This window comes from Gopherus evgoodei, chromosome 7 (genome assembly GCF_007399415.2).
Source record: "Gopherus evgoodei ecotype Sinaloan lineage chromosome 7, rGopEvg1_v1.p, whole genome shotgun sequence".
NCBI lineage: Eukaryota > Metazoa > Chordata > Testudines > Testudinidae > Gopherus > Gopherus evgoodei.
The window spans coordinates 123,884,704-123,908,139 of record NC_044328.1 but is presented as its reverse complement, the minus strand read 5'-3'; the positions used below and the strand labels follow the sequence as shown (position 1 = coordinate 123,908,139).

General features: G+C 43.4%; 1 protein-coding gene across 2 annotated transcripts in view; it reads right to left on the bottom strand.

The window, feature by feature from the left end:
* The window catches only part of LRIG1 (leucine rich repeats and immunoglobulin like domains 1), a 143,597-nt gene that overhangs the window by 80,185 nt on the left and 39,976 nt on the right, over positions 1–23,436 (bottom strand). For both annotated transcript variants that reach the window (XM_030568724.1, XM_030568725.1), the window contains exons 2-3: positions 6,909–6,980; positions 1,114–1,188 (exon numbers count right to left, since the gene is read on the bottom strand). In XM_030568724.1, the coding sequence (XP_030424584.1) occupies positions 1,114–1,188; positions 6,909–6,980 (147 nt within the window). The remainder of the gene's footprint in view (positions 1–1,113; positions 1,189–6,908; positions 6,981–23,436) is intronic.

Below are 23,436 nucleotides of genomic sequence, written 5' to 3'. Positions count from 1 at the left end.
CGTAAAAAGGGAGACGGGGCATTCAGCAGGCGTGCTTTGCCTTCAGAACCCAGGGCTCACTGCCAGCACAAATCTCAGAGCTACAGACTCAAGCAGCAATCTGATTAACAGCATTTTAAAACCAAGTCCCCTCAGTGCTGCCTATTGATTCTGTTTCATTTTTTAAAAGTAAACATAGATGAGGCAAACCCAAGGTTAAAGCCTAAGACACAAAGGTGTTCCTACTGGCCAGCCACAATGTATTGATAAAGGATGCTGCTGGGTTTACTGCTGATTTAGCTGGCTGGATCGCTCCCTGGGCAAATTTTAGAGTTGACTTAGGATGCAGGAAGCAGGTTTTGGGCAGCGGGCTAAGTTTCTCTTTACACAGCCTTTAAGATGTGTAATCCCAGCCGTCGCTAGCGGGACAGAGAAATACCTCCATGCCTGAGAAGTTACGTTTCAGACTTTCATACCAATGTTTACAAACTGAATATGTGTGTCCAGTTTAGTTACATAAATGCTCATAAAAAAGCAGCTGTTCTGAATGTTCCTACTCATCATTCTTCTCTCTCCAGTGACTCAGCGGCTGAAAGCTTTGGGGAGCTCCACCTTATTTGAAAATCAGTCTTACTACAAATAGCGATTGTGACAATCCTGCATGATGCTTACAGCTCCCAAAATGCTTCCTTCCATGCCTCTGAATTGGAAGTTCTCTGCACAGCCCTCTGACTTGCAGTATTACTGCCACTCCCAGGGTCAAAAGTCAGGCCTCTCAAAATCACCAGTGGCTCAAACAAATGAGATTTCTTTAAATAAATACATTAATTAGTTTTGGTTTCTTTTTATTTGCCCTCTGGATTTTAGCCTTCTTGGTGCATTTAGGTCACATCTTCCAGCATTTCTCTGCAATCACACAGGCTAGAGATTTGCTTTAATAAGAGCTGAGGTTCTCCTAACTCCTGGAGTTTGGGCTTCAAGTAAAACCACCACATTATCATGAGGCTCACCATAAAAGCACAAGAGCTGGCAGCACTGGAACTTGCGTTCCGTCAGTAACACTTTAAACCAGCCTGTAAATGACAACCGATTGCTGAAAGCAAAAAGAACAGGCATGCTGGAGCAATGACTTACAGGCAGAGGGAGACGATGTGGGAAGAAGGAGATCTCAGGGATGGAATTGCTGTCAGCTCATTGTTACTCAGGCGTCTGAAACAAACAGAAATTAAATTGTTTAAACAAGCAGCTCACAATGAAGTATGTACTAGCTTGATCTGGCCTGAGTTAGGTGTTTTGTATGAATGCCCAACTAATTACCTGTCATCAGGAGCGTAACTTGCCTTCAAGTCTGATCATTCAGCAAATGTTTCCATGTTCAGGTGTTTGCTGTATCTGCCGTTCCTATCTCAAAGTCACTACCAAAAGCACTTCAGGTTAAACCCCCTTCTACACACTCGAGAGCCACCATGCTGAAAAGCATTAGTTGAACACCATACCAACCTGTGAGAACTTAATGGCACAACTCCTACTCCAGCTCAGCTTCCACAGAAGCTAATGGGAGCTGAGCTTGAGGGAGGATAATTATATGTGCACCTTTTGTGCTAGGCAGTGCACAACCACACCACAGGCAAAATTAAACCTTGTGACACCTCAGGTGAGTTATGCATCGTTAGCGGCATTTCACAATGGGAAACCAGAGGCACGGAGAGATGGAGTCTGTGGCACAGCTGGGAATGGAAGCCTGACCTCATGACAATCAGCAGCATTTCATAGAGTTACAGAATATCAGGGTTGGAAGGGACCTCAGGAGGTCATCTAGCCAACCCCCTGTTCAAAGCAGGACCAAGCCCCAGACCGATTTTTGCCCCAAATCCCTAAATGGCCCCTCAAGGATTGAACTCACAACTCTGGGTTTAGCGGGCCAATGCTCAAACCACTGAGCTATCCCTCCCCCATTCGTCCAGCAGAAGCACCCATAGGCCTCAGTTGTGATCAGCATCCACGTGATACACACACATAGTAGGAGAAACCCTTGCCACCAAAGAGCTCATCTACACACAATTTTTATATATCACTTTAACTATACTGGTTCAAAACTAGTAGAAGCATAGCCCGCTAGTGTGGGTGCAGTTATATTGGTGATTATACTGGTGAAACTTATTCCTGTACATTTAGGGGAATGAACTATAGTATAAGGCACTTTTATGTCAGTAGGACTGTGACCGCACCAAATGCTGTACCACTTTAACCATTCCAACAAAAAAATTAGTTTGGTTAAATTCATAAAAACTTTGTGTGGACCAGGTGTAAGCACCAGAGCCTCCTCGAGATTAAGTGGGAGAAGCTCCATCCAAGATATGAGAGAGAGAGAGAGAGAGTCAGACCACAGTCCTAAGAACACTTATACCCAGTAAGTAATAATGTGTTCATGGTCACACAGGAAGTCCATGGCACAGCCAGGAATTAATCCTAGATCTCCTGGCTCCCAGGCCAACTCTGCTACCACACCTGTAGGCTTCATCTCTGCTACGAACACTGAGTTCCTCCCCACACTGATGTGTCACCTTGATTCTTACTCTCAGGCAAGAAGCAGGATACTGGCTGCTTGGCTCAACTGTTCCAGAAACTGAAGAGCACAACTAGCTCTTATCTGGCACTTTTCATCCATAGAACTCACAGCACTTTTCAAGGGGGGTCAGTATCATTATCCTGATTTCACAGATGGGGTCTTGGAGGTTCAGAAAGGGGGAGGTGACATGCCTACAGCATCCCAGAAAGTCAGAACCAGAGCTGGGAATAAAAGTCAGGTCTCCTGAAAGCTAGTGCTCAGTGCTCTGTCCACTAGGCCTCTCTGCAGGGACACACCAGGATGCTACGTTAAAAGTGTCATGCAAGTAGCTCAAAATAGGCCCACGAGCCACCACTTTGTTGCCTTAATCCCATTAATTAAAAAACGTTGAATACAATAACTTTAAATAACTCAAAATGGGTAACTAACTCTATTTACACATCTGTCACATGTCTAGCGAACATTTGCTCTGATCAGGATACCTGCAATCTTTCTGAAGAACATTACTCATCAGCTACTCTTCTGCAGAGCCAACAACAATTGAGGAGGAGGTTTTGCTACACTGAGCTATCAGATACAGAAATGTCTCTTCCATAGCCTAGCCTAATATCTGAAGCATTTCTCTGAGTGAAAGCAGATCCGTGTCATGTGACCAGCTTTTCCTCAGTTTAAAGATCCCTTGTTTGTATGGTGAATTAGTCAATTAATTACTATAACAGCCGCTTGTCTGGCTGCTGCAAAATTACCTAATTTCTTGGCCATCTTGTTTGCTTCCCCCTGTCCATGCTGAAGCAATTACAGCCATGCCATTGCCAAGACAGAGCAAAGGGTAGCACTCATTGCAAGACTAACACCCCCTGGGGGTCCAGGAGCCCCCTCCATGATGCAGAATTTCACAGGGTCTCTTGTTACAATCTTTCTGGATTCCTGTTTACACAATCCCACCCTGCCCCTCCTAAAACTATTCCTCTGCATGGACTGAAGGACTCTGCTATAATGTGAAGTTAAAAGGCCAATGCACGGCTGCACTTAGCAAAAAATCCTTTCTGAAAACCTACAGAAGGGTCCTTACGATGGCTGCTGAAAATTAATAATAATGCAACACAAATATCTGACACTCCCACACACACTCCACTAGGCAAAAGGTGGACCCCCCCCCTCCAAAGGAATGAGAAGAGCAATCTTTCTTGCAGCTGCTTCAAAACTACACCTGACCTAGACTCAAATATCAGAAGTCTGTATAGAAGAGAAGTGGACCAGTGCCATCCTTTGTGCAGGACGGGAAGAGATAAGGGCAATTTAAATTAATCCTGTTTTGTAAACAATTTTTTTTGCAAGGGGGGGAGAAATTCCACAGTTAATCCACCACAGAACTTCCTTTTGGCTTCTCATATACTATGCAAGATATTTGCTTTCACATGGGCTTGCAGGTAATGCCAATAGCATATTAACATGAGAAGCAGGAGGAGGAAAGATTATTATTCCCATTTTACAGATGGAGAATTGAGGCACAGAGCAAGAACTCACACAAAGGCAGATAGGAAGTCTGTGGCACAGCCAAATCAATGCATAGTGAAGTCATTTCCTATAAACAGCCCTCCACACCCCAATGGACGTTACCTGTTTCAAAATGCACTAAGTGGGGTCCACTTTGTTTGACCATTAAACAAAAGAGATGTTAACACTCTCCTAAAATCTTCAAAAGTACAGGGGGGGAGGTAATACAGTAGTCACCATGCCACTATCAAAATCACACTGGGGAGTTGAATTTGGTGTGTTTGTGTGTATTGAAAAGGACAAACCCAACTAGAAATCCAGTCACCTAAGAAGAGTTACAGGAAGTTTTCAGGTACTTCACCTGCCTCCTGAGTTCCCCCTTTCAATCTGTGTGGTTTTACAATGTTTTGTTTTGTTTTTTAAAATAGAGAAAAAGTTAAGTCTCTCTCCCCTGTGACTGTGAGCAAAGCTGGCAAAACACAGAAGGGGAAAAGTAATTGACCAACTCTACAGTGGCTAGATGCAAAGTGCAGTCAAATACACAAAGTAAACTGGAAACAATGTTTATATTGTGTGCGCACAGGCACACACATGAATGTATTTTACATAATCTGGGCTTAATTCCCATTTACATACATTGTAGGATCCCTTTAAACTGCCAGAGGGGTGTAAAGGAACTTTAATGTAATTGAGACTCTTGCCCATTTTCCTCTGATGTGTTTCAAATGTCGCCATCCTGCTATAGCACTGACTGACTTGTAACAACAATATGCACACAGTTCTCTCACTTCAGTGTGATTTTTAATTTGGCAACACTCCTTTATGTCTATCCCAGCAAAGTGGCTCAATCAGAGATAACGCTCCCAGATCTCAATTCTCTCCCAGACCTCAATTCTCATCTTGATTCACTGAGAGACCACTGAGAGATGGGCTGAGGCATGAGAAGGGTCTTCCTCCACTTTGCTTGTGCTGCATCCCTTCCCTCGTTCTAGGTGGTAAAGTCTTCAGGGCAGAGATTCTCTTACTCTGTATTGGTACAGTGCCTAGCGCAATGGAGCCCCATCCTCAACGGCTGCAATATAAGCAGTAAGAATTGAGGCGCCAAGCGTCCAATCTTCATACCTCCAGCTAGCCCCTGAGGTCATATGTCTTCAGGTACTTTCATATATAAACCCATCACCAAGCCACTATGTGTTAGGGTAACATTCACTGACACAAGACCAGTGGGACTGGCTCTGTGGCTCTATTCTCTACACCCTGAGCAATTAAGCCTTTCCAGAGTTTAATTAACTTGGGCCATGTCCAGACTAGGGTATTAAAATCGATTTTAGATACGCAACTTCAGCTACGTGAATAACGTAGCTGAAGTCGAATTTCTAAAATCGAGGTACTCACCAGTCTGGACGGCGCGGCATCGATGTCCGCGGCTCTCCATGTCGATTCTGGAACTCCGTTCGGGTTGATGGAGTTCCGGAATCGATGTAAGCGCGCTCGGGGATCGATACATCGCGTCCAGACTAGACGCGATATATCGATCTCCGAGCAATCGATTTTAACCCGCCGATGCCGCGGGTTAGTCTGGACGTGGGCTTGGAAAGTGTAATTATATAGAAACCATTACTGCTCGTCTACCTCTCTCTCTTTTTCTCATTGTTGCTCTTATAAATAATCATGCTTGTTTTAGAGCACTCCAGCTCCTCTTGCTGCATATTCCTCACCTAAAATCACGAACCTGTTACTTAATAACCAACTGACTGCTCTGTAATCAGGAGGGCCACAGAAGATTAGGCAGGAGGAGAAGTAGCAGGTTCATCTGTAGGGTCCAATCCTGCAGGCATCAGTCAGTCAAGACTCCAGCTGATTTAAATTGTTTTGGCTGTCTGAGGATATCAGGATCAGGCACAAGAGCTAATGCTTAATGAAAGGGGATGAAGGACAAGAAGAAACACATAATACCTACAGTGCACAGTGACATTTCTAAAAGGAAATGTTTCCCCAGCTTCCCAGGGGGCATCAGTAGCTTTTCCAACAGAAACCAAACCTCAAGCATGCCAGTAATTTAACATTCTAATGAAAGACCATTACCTCAACCCACCACTGAAGACATTGAGTCATTTTCATTTTTCACTACCCCAAGTCAGAGCCCATGGAAGTGCTAATAACATCTGACAATCAGAGCAGTAACGTGGGCAACAACCAGTGAATGTTTACAGAGATCGGAGTTACGAGAGCTTGCAAGTCCAGGGTCGAAATTCCTTCTGATGATATTATCTGTGATGAGGGGATCTCTTTTACTAGTACTCTGTACTTCACCAGTCCCTCCCCTCCCCCCCCAAAACATGAAACAAAACCCATCATTTTAGGTTCTCAAAGCAGACTGCAAACAAAATTTGTACTGGTTCCAAAAGCAATACAAACTCCAGAGGCAGGAAGAGACAGAGTTAAGTACTTTCTTGTCCATTACACTACACCTTTGTTTCCTGGGAGATTTGGGTTAGGCTGGCATCAGATGTCACGGCTCAGTTTGTTCTGCCTTGCTGCAGGGATAGTCTTTCAGCAGAGTCGTGTGTGCGCTCAGGTGCGCTAACTGAATTACTCCCACAGAGCCATGCATGAAGGAGAGAGTGAGGCAAACACCAATGATTTCCAATAGCTGCATGCCAGTTTAATTGAGATGTTGTGTTCTACTAATTGACTGATTTACAGAAAAAGTAGCACACAGGTACAGTATGAAAAATACACCAAGTCCGATCTGCTGATGCAAGTCAACTAAGGGGTGTCTTGGGAAACTGTATACAGTTTCCTATTGCTCCATGAGCCATCCTTGCAAAAATGCAATTAAAGCCTTGGAAAAAATACTTACACTTCCCGTAAGTTCGGCAGCTCTGCAAAGGCAGAAGGATCGATCTCCGTCAACTTGTTGTAGCTCAGGTTTCTGTTAAAATAAGAGACAGTGGGATCAGCAAACTACAGTCACTGTGCTCAGCAAAACCAGGTCATCTTAATTATTCTGGATTGCATTGTGAGATGATCTGCTGTTTTACAAGAGCACTTAAGAAATCGGATGGAGGGGGAAGGGAAACTTTCTGCTGAGTAATTGAGCCAAATATTTTGTTTCTACCAGCAGAACATACACAGGTATCCCCTAGGTTTTCCTCTATTCATATTAATATATGCAGTTAATTTGTCTTAATAGGATACATTTAAGTTTATTGTTTTCTTACTGGTTATTCATAACCAAGCTACTGATCGCAGATAAACAGAACATTTCCCTGTGCATTATATTAGTGAATCATCGTCTCAATACGTACAATACATTTTCTAACAAGGCTACATCCATCAATATGTCTGAATGGTTCCTTTTTACCATAGACTTTGGCCTGGAACTCACTACATGGTGCTCCATGTACTTCATCCACAATTGTGCCAAATTATTGGGAACATGACTGCGCAAACACTCACCACCATTGCAGTGAATAACCCTTGGGCAGACTAGAACAATTAATGAACAAAATCGTGTGAGAAAACAAATACATGGCACCAGTTCTAAAGAACTACGCTTTGCTATAGCTTTGTGAAACCCTCAACTCCCCAAGTTCCATTCCCACATCTGCATGATCAGTACACCCCACATTACAGGTAAGGAGGACAGAATTCAGGTAAGGAGGACTTACTGATAGAGTAAATGCTGATTAAAACCCAATCAACTAACAATGTGCAAGACTCAAATGGGGGCTAATTAATATGATGCAGGTGGTGTTGGTAAATTGTTACAAGCATGACATACAAAAGGAAGAGGCATATAGGTGGGGTTGTAGCAGGGAAAAAAGCAAGTGCCCAGAAATATAAGATAAATATGAGGGGGCCTGTTTTAGTTTTACATCATTCGACAGCCTGCTTTAGGCTATTACACCTGCTACAACCCAGGCCTTTTGTCTCCTCTGCACGGAGGTTACATCCTCTCGCTGATCTGGAGTTTGTACTGTCCATATCCCGCCTCTGAATCTGACCCAAAAAGGTTGATGCCTTAGGTTTAAATAAACCCCCAAAAATTCAGCTGCTCAGAATGCTCAGTTGCTCACTGGGAACTGTGTAATTTTCCCCTCACACGTGGAAAAGTTGCACTACTTCAAAAGTCTTCTCTGGCTAGCATGAAACATGCAATCTTCTGCAAATACCTGCAGTGAAAGAGGACAATGCCTATCAACAGCACAGTGTAGACCCTTAATAGCTACACTAGTATCTAGGTCTGAAATATCATATAAGCATCTATTTTAAAAATATGCTGTCCTGTACGCTCCTACCATCTTTTAAAACACTCAGGAGACCTTTAAATCTATACTAGCCTAGTGCAGATATCCATTTCACTATGAACTCAACAACGTTTATCTAAATAAAAGTCAAACTACAGTTTAAACTAAGAGTAACATTTGAAAGCCAAGTCCATATTCATAGCACAACTACAATTAAATGCAATTTGTCCAGATATTATATTACAACCCTTTTTTAAAAAAAACCACAAGGCAAAAATCAGGTTTGAGCTTGTCTGTGCCCTGAGTACAGACCAAAAAGGAGTGTTCAAAGAGAACATCCTACAGGCCTGACACAGAAAAAGAAAGTCACCTGAGGCGTGTTCTACACTAGGGAATTTTGGGGAAACATTTCTGTTGGCAGTTATATCTGCCCCTGGAAATTTTCACTACATGTATCTGAGGAAGTGGGTATTCACCCACGAAAGCTCATGCTCCAATATGTCTGTTAATCTATAAGGTGCCACAGGACTCTCTGCTGCTTTTACAGATCCAGACTAACACGGCTACCCCTCTGATATTATTCCTATCGGTGCTACCTACCACTGGGTTAGCAGAAACACAGTCTAAGGGAAAACCTTCTTGGGGAGGATGGCAATGTACACTAAGGCCACTTTACCCTCTCCTGACAGAATAAAGGGCTTGGTATAAATGAGAATGTATCTTTCTACTTTAAGTATTTATATGTCTCTCTCCCCATTGCTGTATTATCTGAACACGTCACAATATAGTATATTTATCCCTACAACCCCCTGGGAGATAGGGACGTGTCATTAGCCCCAATGTACAGATGGAGAACTGAGGCACAGAGAGGCTAAGTGACATGCCCAAGGTCACACCAGAAATCTGTGGCAGAGTAAGGAATTAAACCCAGGTTGCCCACTGGCTAGTGCCCTAGCTACTGACCATCCTTCCTCTGTAGCCAGTATCAGGACCTTGTGTAGATGAAGATCTGACATTGCAGAGCTAGAGACATACAGATACAAAAGGTCTATGGGACTTTATTTTCAATTCTTCAGAAGACAAGGGTTGAAACAGACTCATGGTAAAGCATTTGTTTCTAAGGGCGTGTCTTCACTGCAGAGGTAGCCTGCATAATCAGCATCAAGGTCTCCATGCTGGGGTTAGCCTAGAACAGAGGTGAGCATCCACCCTGCCAAGCCACAGTTGAGTTACCACATCCTCACTGGCCGTGCTAGGGCTTCTGGGGGCATACTCCAAGGTTCTCTGCTTTGCAGTAAGCTGAGCTTCTCTCTGATTCCTTCCCAGTGAGTTGCGAAATAACGTGTCTGCCCTTTGGGGCATATGGAAGGGGGGCAGCAGGATAGTAGGAAGGCACTGGAAGATTATCAGCACTGGAGTTATGTAGCCTGCATCCTCATTCCGGTTGGTGAGTTACCAGCTCATCTGAAAGTACCACTAAGCTCAGGCGGGAGTGATGTGTGTGGATGGGTGGGCTAAGGGCAACACCTGAGTAACAGGCTGGGCTAATTTTGCAGTCAAGACATACACTAAGGCTCAATCCTGAAAGCTGCTCCATGCGAGCAGATCTCTGCACCCCTACCCAAGCAGCGTACAGATTCGGGGACAAAGCCTGCAATTCTCCTAATTCCTATGGACTTGTTTTTGCAGCTAAGCAGCTTCTAAATTCATGAATGCAGCCAGCTAGCACAGTTTCATTCTATATCCATTATTAATGTGCTGTGTATTACAAAAATCACATTCCGCAAAGAGACCAAATCGTAAAAATCAATGTTATAATACTTTCTACTTATAACGTACCTTCTGTGCAAGGATCTCAAAGCTCTCTGCAAACATGAAACCACCCCTCTGACACAAGAAAGTATCATCTCCATGTTATAGAGGGGGAAAGCAGGCAGAAAACATTACAGAGGAATATCACATGGAAAAGGCAGGGGGTTTCTTGTTTAGCTGAAGCATTATCTTCACTATGTGACACGTTTTGTTTTCCCAACAGTGGTTGAAGGGTAATTCTGAACTACGTGATCGCAATATTTTAGTCTTTAGTCGTGAATGCAAAATATCTCCTCCCTGTGGGTGTACCTGGCCTTTAAAAACTCGGATACTCAGCACACCTGGGAAGGGAAAGGAGCTTCTGCTGTGTCTATCAGTGCTTCAAACACTTAATCATGATGACATGAAAGCAAAGATCTCAGCAGGTTAAAGCTTCTCAGGCTCGCAGGTTAAGGTGACTATGGGTAATCTTTTATCAGGGAACCGCAACCTTTCCAATGTGGCCCACCAGGGTAAGCCCTGTGGTAGGCCGAGTCGGTTTGTTTACCTGCCACGTCCACAGGTTCGGCCGATTGTAGCTCCCACTGGCCACGGATCGCTGCTCCGGGCCAATGGCGGCTGCGGGAAGTGGCGCGAGCCAAGGGACGTACTGGCCACCGCTTCCTGCAGCTCCCATTGGCCTGGAGCAGCGAACCGTGGCCAGTGGGAGCTGCAATCGGCCAAACTTGCGGACGCAACAGGTAAACAAACCGGCCCGGCCTGCCAGGGGCCTTACCCTGGTGGGCTGCATGCCAAAGGTTGCCGATCCCTGTTTTACATTGTTGTTATGGTTCTAGAGATCTGAAGACTTTCAGAGCCACCACACAGGTTTCCGGCTATTCTTGTGTCATAACAGTATGTTGCTTATTCCAACCAGAGCTATGGAATTTACCAACTCCACCCCACACTGCAGAATTAGGCACCAATATCTAAATTTGTTGTTTGTTTGGTTTTCACAGGCGATGAAATACAATCTGAAAAACAGGAACCAAGGGTAAATCAATGCAGTGCTATCTTCTTGAGTCTCCAGACAAACTGAAACAACACACGTGAACCATACATGTTCATTACTTTAGACTGCCAATTTTAAAATCCACAGGACCATTTAAATGTCAACTTTGTTAACTATTTTACTGCTGGACACTAGCAGAAACATTCAGTTAACGGTAATGTCTGATTATCCTACCTTTGCATGCCCTCCTAGGTGCCCAAGACTCAATTCACCCTACCCCACCTACCCAAACCTCCATCTTCCTGCTGACCTCATCTATATGATGCAGTTCTGCATTATCGATACAGAAATCTGCAGCCCATTAAACACTGAAAATATGGGGTCAGCGTAAAATAAATGGAATATATTTAACCAAATAGCACAGGAGCTCCTGCTCCAATTGTACTACTCATTTTCATATGCTGTATTCCAGCAAGATCATCACTGTTTTAATTTATGTTAAGATACTGGAGACTTTCTAGTCTGCAGCATCAATAGCCTAAGGGGGCTTTGTTCCCAAATTCAGCTCCTTGATACAGAGTATACGGCACCTCGGTCAGAACATGCAAATGTTAAAGAGCCGTAGTATGATTCAGTAGGCAGGGGTACTACATTAGGAGTCAGGACACCTGGGTTCTGTTCTTGGCTCTGTCCTGCTGTGTAACCAAGCTGTTTCGCTTCTCTGCTCCTGTTCCCTCTGCCACCCTTTGCTTGTCTTGCCTATTTAGATTGTAAATAAAAATCGAGGTAGGGACTGTCTCAGTTTGTAAGGTGCCTAGCGCAATTATCAGAGGGGTAGCCATGTTAGTCTGGATCTGTAAAAGCAGCAAAGAATCCTGTGGCACCTTATAGACTAACAGACGTTTTGGAGCATGAGCTTTCGTGGGTGAATACCCACTTCCTCAGATGCATGTAGTGGAAATATCCAGGGGCAGGCATATATATGCTAGCAAGCAAGCTAGAGATAACGAGGTCAGTTCAATCAGGGAGGATGAGGCCCTGTTCTAGCAGTTGGTAGGGAGCTTCTAGGTGCTACTGGAATGCAAATAAAGGAAGGGAAGACAATGTTCCCTGCAGTCTAAAGATCAGTTTAAATGCAAAAAACAAACAAACAAACAAAAGCCAAGGCTACTGTTTGTTAATTCACCATTAGCTTTGATCCTCTCCAAATCAACTTCACACAGAGCAGCAGGAAAATATGACTGGCATAGGGTCATAAGTGCCAGAGAAACGGTTCTCCAATTAGTATAAATTATCAAGTTTCTAATATACCACAGCTGAGAGCGAGCAAGAAGGGTTTTATTCCAGTGAGGAATTCCTTTGTCTAATGCAGTGCCTGAACTATGCAATTGCTAAATAGCTTTTGTGTTGGGCAAATATTTCTGCCTTATGTTTTAAGATTTCTTATTACTAAAACAATCTGCACCCAGCATGCCCCTAAAGTACTAGCCAACTTACCTGTCAGCTCTGGATCAAGCAGCTGCAACACAGTAGCCTTATGTGAATATCATCTACAGTTACACTGTTTCATGTATCCCCAAGAAGGCAGAACCCCATGGCCACAAACTCCAGAATATTGTCTGGAGAATGAGTTCAACCACTGTGATTAGTCAGTGGGTTGCTACTAAAATTCAGCGTGTTGATGACTGTGTCTCCTGTTGGAATCGAAACAGGATTCTTAGCAATTGAACTAAGAAAAGCTAGCTTGGCCTTTATGCCTTGTGCAGTGCTCTGCAACCGTTTTATGCTTTAGATTTAACTATTACAAATTCTTCATTTCTTCCTTTTATCAGCTAAACCAGCGATGCGCTGGTATGTAAGCTTTGTCCATACCTGTCACTAAAGGAGGCATGATCAAGAATTGAGACTATGTTCAACTGACGTAGGAGGGGCCTTCTATGTGTAGTGTTTGCCTTTATTTGGGACTGTAAAATAGCACTGTGGGCCACTGAACTTCGTAAACGTGACTAAAAAGATGACAGTGTCTAAGTTGGGGAGCGGAATCCTGGCTAAATAATCAGGTACACATCCTGATTCTCAACTTCCTCCCATGCTCTTTAAGTGCCATAATAACATTGCACATTCCAAAGTCAGTTTTACCAATGAAGGCCTCCTTTAAAGGAGACCAAATTCCATGGAGCTGCATGACTTTGCTCAGCTGGAGAATGCCATATAAATTCTCTTTCCACACATCCCAAGGGTCAATCAAGGTGCTAATGCAGCAGCATTCATAGTGTGCTTTGTTCACACTGCTAACATGTAAAAAACAAAAACAAAAAAACCTTCCTTTCAAAATAGGAATTATTGGCTTGTTTGTTGAACAAATTAACAAACACACAAATGACTCTGCAGCAGCAGCAGAATTTTGCTCAGTGCGAGGTTTGAGCTTTGGATTCTTAAGTCAAAACCATTTATCTGTCAGTGAAGCAGACTGGGTCCAAACTATATCTGCACCTTGCAGTGACAGGCAGGAGAGAAAGGGAGAATGTCTGGGAACTCTGTTACTGCCAGCTGCGGCTTTCATTAAACATTTGGTCAACCGTTGTCATAACACAACTTTTCACTGTTCACGCACAAAAGGAGTGGAGAGCCTTGAACAACTGAGCCCTGCAATAGAAATTCCTCTTGCTAATCTGCTGACACATAGCTGCCTAGCCCACAGTATATTGAAGAGACACCCCTCCCCCCATTCCCAAATGTCTGTAGATGCTTTACCGCATAGCACACAATTGGTTGGATATGAAAAGCAAAAGAAGCAGATTTACTGGGAACAGGCTAGGGGAGGGGAGGGAAAACGTGTTCCTGTTTCTGAAGACAAGCAACTGTGGAACAGAGCCTGCTTGAATTTAAACCAGTTCACAAATTCCAGGAAAGGCTGTAGAATCCCTTTCACTGCAGAAACTCTGGAGAAACTCAAAGTTCAACTTACTACCCACCTAGCCAGGATAAGGAGGAGTAACAATACTTTTTCCAGCCCCCCAAAAATGTCAATAGCTGATATGGCCTAAGAGCATCTTAGGGGTGTTCTAGGGGTGGAGGATTTTTCAAATGTAGCTTCAGAAGACCACTTTTGTGCTCCGCCAACCCAGGCAAGCCAAGCATCCAGTTCGCTCCCCTGCCATAAATTAAAGGAGCCTAGAGGCTGTTGTAATTCATGCAGATCCTGATAGCAGCACTGCATGGGAGAATTAGCAAATGAGCCGGATTTACCAATCTGCCGCTAGAGATAGCGGTAACTCAAGGGAGCCACATAAGCCATCCTCCAGGGTTGGAAAGAACTTTTTTCCACTGGGCAAGTTATTCCTTAACGGCTTTCTGCAGCAGAGATTGAGGCAAGAAATGAAGCATCTTGTATTGTCAGAACCAGGATATTGGAACATATAGACCACTGGTCCAATCCGTTCTGGAAATTCCTATCTTCTAAACTTTTTAAAATAATCATTACATTACAACCTTAGGCACCCTCAATTCCAGCGATAAAATAAGTCAAGTTCCTTCAAAAGTTGTAACTGACACAGCCATGTGTATATATAGTAGTTTTTCTTTATTGACTTTTCAATGATAACTAAGTTTTTCAATCTTCCAAATGGCTTCTGTCAAGTTAAGCCCCAGAACCATGTATTAAAATAAAATACACTGTGTAGATGAACTGTATCACTCCCAAGGGTCTATAGTCTACTGTGTTCGTATAAATAAGCATCACTATACAAAGCATGTCATATTGATGTTTTTTTATTCACATCTAAACATTCTGTAAGCCAGGTCAGGACTGACAAGTCACTGTTCTAAAATTTGGGCTTGTCCCATAATAGTATTTTTCCTTTCTGAATAGAGTTTAAAGACTAAGGGTTTGTCCTTGCTGCAGAGTTAACTCAACGGACCTGCACTCAAGTTATTTCCCTCACGTTAGCCTTCCTCGAGTGAGAACAGCCACAATGCAAAACAACACTCGAGCTGCCACCCTTACCCTGGTTCATAGCACTGCAGTAAACTGAACCACTCTATTAATTATTTTGCAGTCTCTTATGGGGGAAATTATTAATAACTGTATGAAGGCAGAGCCTAGGAGCCCTAGTCAAATATCAAGACCCCACTGTGATGGGCACTGTAGAAACACATAAAAAACTAGTTCCTGCCCCAAAGAGCTTCCAGTCAAAGTTTGCCTGCCCTTTCTGGGTACGTGCCTGGAAGTGGGGTTAATCTGGCAACTCTCCATTCAAACTGGTCTGTGTCAAATGCTGGCATTAGCACAATCCACGTGACCCTCATTTTGGAAAAAAAGGAGGCTGATACAGAGCAGGTGAAGCAGGGACACGTATTTCAGCAGAGGCTTGTTGCCATGACAAGCACACTATGCTTTGCTAAGAGCACGGCAGCTGTTCCTAGAGATGGAGGAGTGGCAACAGCTGGGGAATTGTGGGAAGACATTGAAATTCTAGCAGCATCTGAGTGGCATTAACCTGCATCCACAATTAAGAGCATTCAGAATAGCAGCTGACAAGTTGTGCTCACCTGAGCGTTAGCCCATACCTCTCTGCCCCCCATGATGGCCAACTCAACTAAATAGCAGCACCACACTTGAATGAAAGTTTTTGTGAATCAACTTAAAGGCAATGCTTGTGTTATAATCGCAAGCTAACCTTGCTGTGAAGACAAAGAAGCCATCCAGCTACCAAACAAGTGCACTGTGAATCCTTCTGAGCAATGAATAACAATAATACTGATTAAATGGAAATTAATGTAGAATGATTACCAAAGAAGCAATACCTGTTGCAGTTATATTCAGTCACTAATGAAAATCTTCAAATGCAAATTATTATAATTTAAAAAAACACAGCTGGAATCCAATGTACTGTACTACAATTTAAATTAACACAGTTGATATTCACAATTTAAGAAATTATGAAATATCTTCAGCATATTTAAGCAAGTTTAGAGGACAAGTCTCGGCCTGAGTTTTTCCCTTGCCACTTTGCAAGTGCAACTGTTTTCACCCACAAGAGAATGACAGCACACATTTGGCATGCAAAGACATTGGTGCATGTAAATCCGGCAAACAATCACCAGCACTGTGCGATCCACTTGCACAATGCTTGAGGCGGCTGGAAATTTTAAAAAATCTACAAGCTATCAATTCTCCCACAGAGAAGGGGAAAATAAAATTTTCAGTGACTTACAAAGACAAAAAATCCACTTTTTGTCAAAGAATATCAAACTACATTTGTATAGAACCCAAGATCTCAAAATTCATTCAGTTTTAAGTATCAGAGGGGTAGCTGTGTTAGTCTGGATCTCAAAAAGCAACAAAGAGTCCTGTGGCACCTTATAGACTAACAGATGTATTGGAGCATAAGCTTTCATGGGTGACACATATAATGGAAATTTCCAGAGGCAGGTATAAATATGCAGGCCAGAAATCAGTCTGGAGATAACGAGGTTAGTTCAATCAGGGAGGATGAGGCCCTCTTCTAGCAGTAAAGGTGTGAACACCAAGGGAGGAGAAACTGCTTTTGTAGTTGGCTAGCCATTCACAGTCTTTGTTTAATCCTGAGCTGATGGTGTCAAAATTCATTTTTACAGTCTTAAGCAAACTAGTATGGACTTGTTTTCACTGATATGATTTTTAGAAGTGTCCCGTTAAGTGATTCCCCAAGTATTTTAAGGAAAATTCTTTTAAAAAGAATTAGCACTAACATAAAAATAAGCTTCAATCTATGTGCAAAGTTTCTGAGGATCTCTGAGGATTACAAACAGCTACACTACAGATTTAGGGCCTGGCTACTCTTGAAACTCCAAAGCGCTGCTGTGGGAGTGCTCCCGTGGCAGCGCTTTGAAGTGCCAGTGTGGTCGCAGTGCCAGCGCTGGGAGAGAGCTCTCCCAATGCTGCAAGTACTCCACCTCCCCGTGGGGATTAGCTCCCAGCGCTGGGAGCCGCGCTCCCAGTGCTGGGGCACTATTTACACTGGCGCTTTGCAGCGTTGTAACTTGCTGCGCTCAGGGGGGGGCACAGGCAGCATCTACACTACAGTGCTACAGCAGAGTCACTGTAGCATTTCAAGTACGGACAAACCCTGAGGTATAGAGATGTTAAGTCTCTATACCTGAAAGGGAGTCAACTGCCTGAAAGGGGTTCCACAGAGGATGGCTCTAGACTGTTCTCAATGGTACCAGATGGCAGAACAAGGAGTAATGGTCTCTTTTTCACTAAGAGGGTGGTGAAGCACTGGAATGAGTTACCTAGGGAGGTGGTGGAATCTCCTTCATTAGGGGTTTTTAAGGTCTGGCCTGACAAAGCCCTGGCTGGGATGATTTAGCTGGCGTTGGTCCTGCTTTGAGCAGGGGTTGGACTAGATACCTCCAGAGGTCCCTTCCAACCCTGATATTCTATGATTCTAAGTGATTTGACAATGAGACAGTAGGTCAGTGGCAGAGCCAGGAACAGAAGTCTGGTCACCTGGTTCCCCTTCTATAACCATTAGACTACACTGTCCTGCCAAAACCCAGGAATTTTACCTTCTGGTGATATGAGTGGCCTTTCCCTGTAAGTCCAGCAGGGATCCTGGCCTATAGCAGAAGTGAAGGGAAAGACTACAGAGAGCGAAGGAGGTGTGACAATGTAGTCAGCAAAGTTTTCTCCACTTCTGACAAAATAACAGCAGCCTCTGCAGTTAATGCAGCTATAAAACATCCTATGATGAATGCATGCTCCTCCATTCCACAAATGACAGTTTAGTCCAAGGCAACTTTGCACAGCACAGGGAGAAAATGCCCCGCTGGCGATACCAGGCAATTGCTTACCTGTACCAAATAAAGTGAACAACTGCTGGTTCTATTAATCTGCACTGTGCCAATAAAGAGTCTATCACTTTCCAAGAATACACTGAGCCACCACTGGCAAGAACTGAACCAAAAGCAAACTACTTTCAAAAGGGGAAGAACACTGAAATAAAATCATTTATATTTAGCAGTATCATAGAATCATAGAATATCAGGGTTGGAAGGGACCTCAGGAGGTCATCTAGTCCAACCCCCTGCTCAAAGCAGGACCAACCCCCAACTAAATCATCCCAGACAGGGCTTTGCCAAGCCAGACCTTAAAAACCTATAAGGAAGGAGATTCCACCACCTCCCTAGGTAACCCATTCCAGTGCTTCACCACCCTTCGAGTGAAAAAGTTTTTCCTAATATCCAACCTAGACCTCCCCCACTGCAACTTGAGACCATTACTCCTTGTTCTGTCATCTGGTACCACTGAGAACAGTCTAGATCCATCCTCTTTGGAACCCCCTTTCAGGTAGTTGAAAGCAGCTATCAAATACCTCCTCAGTCTTCTCTTCTGTACCCTTACAGGTTGCCAGTTTTGCCATGCGTGACTAGCTGGGAGATGGAGAACAGAATTAGGATGAGGAAGATTTTTTAATCCACAAATGAACTTGAAATTCCATCTTTCATCTACCTTCTGTACCTATATGGAATGCTCCATGTCTGTTGTTTTATGACATTAAGTGGCATTTTAATTAGCAAAACAAGGCATGTCCTAAAACCATAACGTGCTTACCATATACGAACAAACTTGTCATGTTGATCAGACAGATTTTTTTTTCTCCTCACAGAGATTTCTAAAAGAATATTCTATCTCTAGAAGGCAAAAAGTGCAGTTTGGTTGGTGGTTGTTTTTTAATTATATTACATAAATTAGTCCTAGTTCTACTGGCATGTTTCTTATGTGGATCAACGTGAGGGAAGACTTCTAGCAATATTTTCAATTAAGGATCCCGACTGTGTATTTAACATACTAACTCAATTTATTGAGGATTAAAAACTATGTAATATATGTACTTGTCTGTCTTTGAGCATAATTGCTAAACCTCCATTAACCGATATATAATACGCAAGGGCACTGATAAATCAACATTAAATATGATTTACTGGACTACAGGTTAAAACTCTGCGCTCCAGCAAAGCAAATATTTTCATCTGTAAAATTGTACAACTCCATGGCTGCTCATTGAAGATAAATGATGTTAAACCTTTTGTTTTTTTAAGATGTGCAGGGGGTTGGAGGAATTAATAATGATTAAGTTCAATTGCAGAGATCCCAAAGCTCGTATCATAACCTTTCCAAAATCCAGCTGCAGGATTATTGGTCGAGTGCAGATGGAGAGAGTTCAGCACTCCCTGAACACTGTTCTGAACTTAAGTGTTCATGGTTTAAGATAACATCCCAGGTCAGCAGGCCTGCACTAACATCCAACAGACATATTCTAAAATAAGCCTTCTGCTAGAAAATGATGTGTCCTGCACTTCCCAGAGATTCAAATGCTTTCATAATGTCAATAAAGCCCAAGCATTTCTGTTAACTTCGGAATGTTTAAACTAAAGTTTCCCCCTCATTCCACACCTCCGTTTATTTCTTGGAAACATGCATTTAATAAATGGGTCACAGGGTCCAACTTCCAGAATGCAGTTAATAAGTGCCACCACTGGTGCATACACAGTCTCTCAGCATGTAGGAAGCTGCGGAAAGGATTTATAATATTCACTGCTCACTCCAGGTGCTTTTCAGTTGGCCAAAACCAAAAAAAGAAAAACAAGTTTGCAACATTAAACCAATCAAGCAAATGACAAATTCTCCGTATGCTTTTCTGATCCCGCCTTCCAATAAAGACGGGGGGAAACTGGTCATCATAAGCACCGTGTGACGCTCTCATGGGCTCCTTAGGAAGGAGACTGCACCAACCTGAGATGTTGGTTATCAACAGGAGCTGCAAAAATATGCCCCTTTCACTTTGGGAGGGCTGCCCCATAAGCAGTATCTAGACTGCAAACTACTACTTCAGGGCATGAATAGCCACTGATGAAATTCAAGTGAGGACGAGGTAAAGACATTATTCTCCATGCTAAACAGGACCTCTCACCCCAAGAGCCATTAACATTGTAACTAAATCTACAATCTAGTAGAGCCTCAATACTCCTGAGCAACATTACTCTTGTACTCACTTCGGCCAAGTAGAGCTGAGGCTACTACCTACCGGCTCAGTGAGCGCCTATGGGACACAACTGTGCGTTAGCCAATCCCTTTTCCAGTCACCGAGTCTGAAAGGCTCTGTCTGGTTCTGTGAAAGCCAGTCCAATCAATCATTAATTCTTTGGAGAAGGCAGAGAACTTGTTAAGACGGTGTTTACTCATCCTTTCATTCTCTCTCTGTTCTTATTAATAGTTAATCTGCTCCCCAAAACACATGCGACTTTGAAAGAGCACAAAGGGATATGTGTGCGCTGGTTAAAACTAGTCAGGCAAAAAACAAATCTTATAAAAACAGCAGGCAGATATTTCTACTACAGCTTCAGAATACAAGTGCTGCCAGTTTGCTGAGCCTCTCCTGCGCTTGCCACTTGCTTTTTTAAAATAGCAGACTAGTTCTACATCACTTCCTGTCCTCCTAAAGCTGAAGGGAATAAAACATAATGGGTCACCATGTCCCAGAGCCAGCCATTACTCGCTTTCAGCACCAACCAAGGCCAGACATGCCAAGTTATTTAGCAAATTAATGCTTTCTCTCATGCACACTTCCAACGCTCAGCTAAGAATGTCAGACACCCATCTCAATGTGAATTAGTCTTCATTTTTAGTTGCACCACCATTTCATTGGCTCCTCTACAACAACTGGTTTTAAAAGATCAGACAAAACAGCTCTCTCTGCAAATATCTCCCGATGCAAAAATTTGCTTAATCCAACCTCAAGCTCATCCTGGTGTTCCTGAAAAAGGTGACTGGAGCGGGGAAATAATACAAGTTTCGAAATGTGCCTGGCTAATTGTACAACTATGTCTGTGGAGGACATATCCATTCCGGACTCCAGGAGGGATCGGCTTATGCCCAGAAACACACGTTTTAGTTACCCCTCAACATTAGCTCACATCTTACAACTACCAATCTGAAAATCAAGCTAGACAGCTGGACTTTCCGCAGTAGTCCACTGCACAGCCTGTCAGAAAGATTTTTGAGGAATGTGAAGATCTTGCTGGGTGATTTGAGAAAGACTGTGTCTATATTCTTAAGCAATGAGGGTGAAGGACTAATATGCATGGCATAAGTCACAAGTCAAGAGCATTGCAAGGCACAAAATCTGGTTCTAACCCTCTAGACAGTCCCCAAACTGTGGCGCGCAAAGGAACATCCAGGTGCATGGTGGGGCCTAGGCTAGCCCCCAGAGGGGGGCAGGGAGGGACAGCCAGCTAGCCCCTCCCCCATCCCCAGCTCTGCTCCAGTCCCACCCCCAGTTGCATCCCTTGCACCTGGTCCTGGCCCCAGCCTTGGCGCAGCACTGTTCCCACCCAACCCACAGCATTGGCCCCTGGCGCGGCCCCACTACCAGCCCGACCCATCCCCAATGTCAGCCCTCTTACTCCTGGCCGCGTTCCCCCCGCCCCCGGAGCCACGGCCCCATTCCTGACCCCTGGGGGTGGGGGGAGGGAGGCACAAACAGGGGCAAGGGGGAGCATGACCCGCAAAAGTTTGGGGACCACTGCCCTAAACCTATGAAATCTACAGCAGACAGCCCTCCATATTTGGTTTTAAAATTGTACTTTTTAAAAATTTTGCAACAAAAAACAGTATTTTACAGGAGAAACATGCACATTTTGTGCTAAAAAAATTGTAAACTGGCAACCTTCAGTAAAGGTATGTGATTTATGTAGGCACACACCCTCTCTTCTTTTGAGTAATCAATGTCCGATCGTAATGCACTTTCATTTCAACCAGTTTTATATTAGCAATAAAGCACCAGGCAATTTAATGGATTTCTAACCCCAAATTGGTAGCTGTCATGTGTCCAACTGATTCAATCTGTTCATTTTTAGAGGAAGCTCGGGAATAGAATGCTAGAAATAAAACCAACAGCACTACAGAAATAGACAGAGAGAATCAAATGCTCTGCCCCTTTATTTTAAACTGACCTTCGATGGGTTTTAATTGACCTTCACTATGGAGCAGTTGCTTTATAAAGAAAATGCTTCCATACAGATCACGAGAGAGAAAAATAAAAGCCAGATACGTTAGTTTATCTTCCAGCACAAGCAAAACAAACCTAGCACGAAGTTATCTTTAGCAAGACATGGAAAAAAGCAGCCTTTTAGAGTCAGCTGAAACTAAAACGAATACGTATTATACTTTAGGTTCCAAGCAAAACTTTCCTATTAGATAAAAGTACTTTCCTTGTAAGTGTGCCAGTACAATAGTTTCAACTTCTCCCGTACTTTCCAACATCACAAACTATAACTGCAGCCTATAGCGCCTGGTAACAGATAACTATAATGCACTTCAGGCAATCAGGAGGCAACGGCTTGCATCACATAAGCTGAAGGATGCACTGCAGAGGTTTCCAAAGGGTGGTCCACAGAGCACTTGCTGATGGCCAGAGTGGCCTAGCTTGTCATATATTGCTTGACACATATTAAAATACTTCCCGTACATTTCTTTTCATGTAAACAATTGTTCTAGTTACCACAGATGTGATAAGAAACTGTAAATGGAGAGGACATTCATCTACCAGACAATTTCTGCACTAAGATGTGCCCCTCGCCCACCTCTGTGCCAGCTGGTGTCCTCGATACTTTGAATGAAGTCTACAGTAAGACTGACAAAACACTGGAAAATTATATCGCCTGTTATCCAAAACCAGTGCACCTGATGAATGCCAGCAACAGTGCAAGCACTAATATCAATAGGGTTCAGTTGTCTTCTGCAGCTTGGCAAAGCAGATGTGAGTGAAGTTTCTGAACCTCTTTTGCACTAGTGATAGTACACTACTCATAGTACCAAAACACCTGCACCGCTGCTGGGAGACTGGTACAAAGATTTCTAATGCAGAGGCAGCCAGAGTCCAAGCATATGACATACAAAAGCCACAGAAAGTTTAAGTCTACTGCTGATTTCCAGTCCTCTTATCACTGCCAGAAACTAGGATTGAGCAACTGGGGATGGATCACTTGACAAATTGCTCTGTTCTGTTGATTCCTTCTGAAGCAACTGACACCAGCCACAGCCAGAACATAGGATACTAAGCTAGATGGACACTGGATCTGACACAGTATGGCTGTTCTTATATTCTTGCTCTCATTTAATTTACACACACACACACGTGTCTGTGAGAGAGAGTGAGTTATAGATCCAAGGTGAATAAAGCAGCATAGATATAATTATAAAAAAAAACCATGAGTACAATCATGAGATGGTAGAAAGGTTTTATCACCTGAGTTTGGGACACCTTATTGCTCACAATCGAGTTATATAG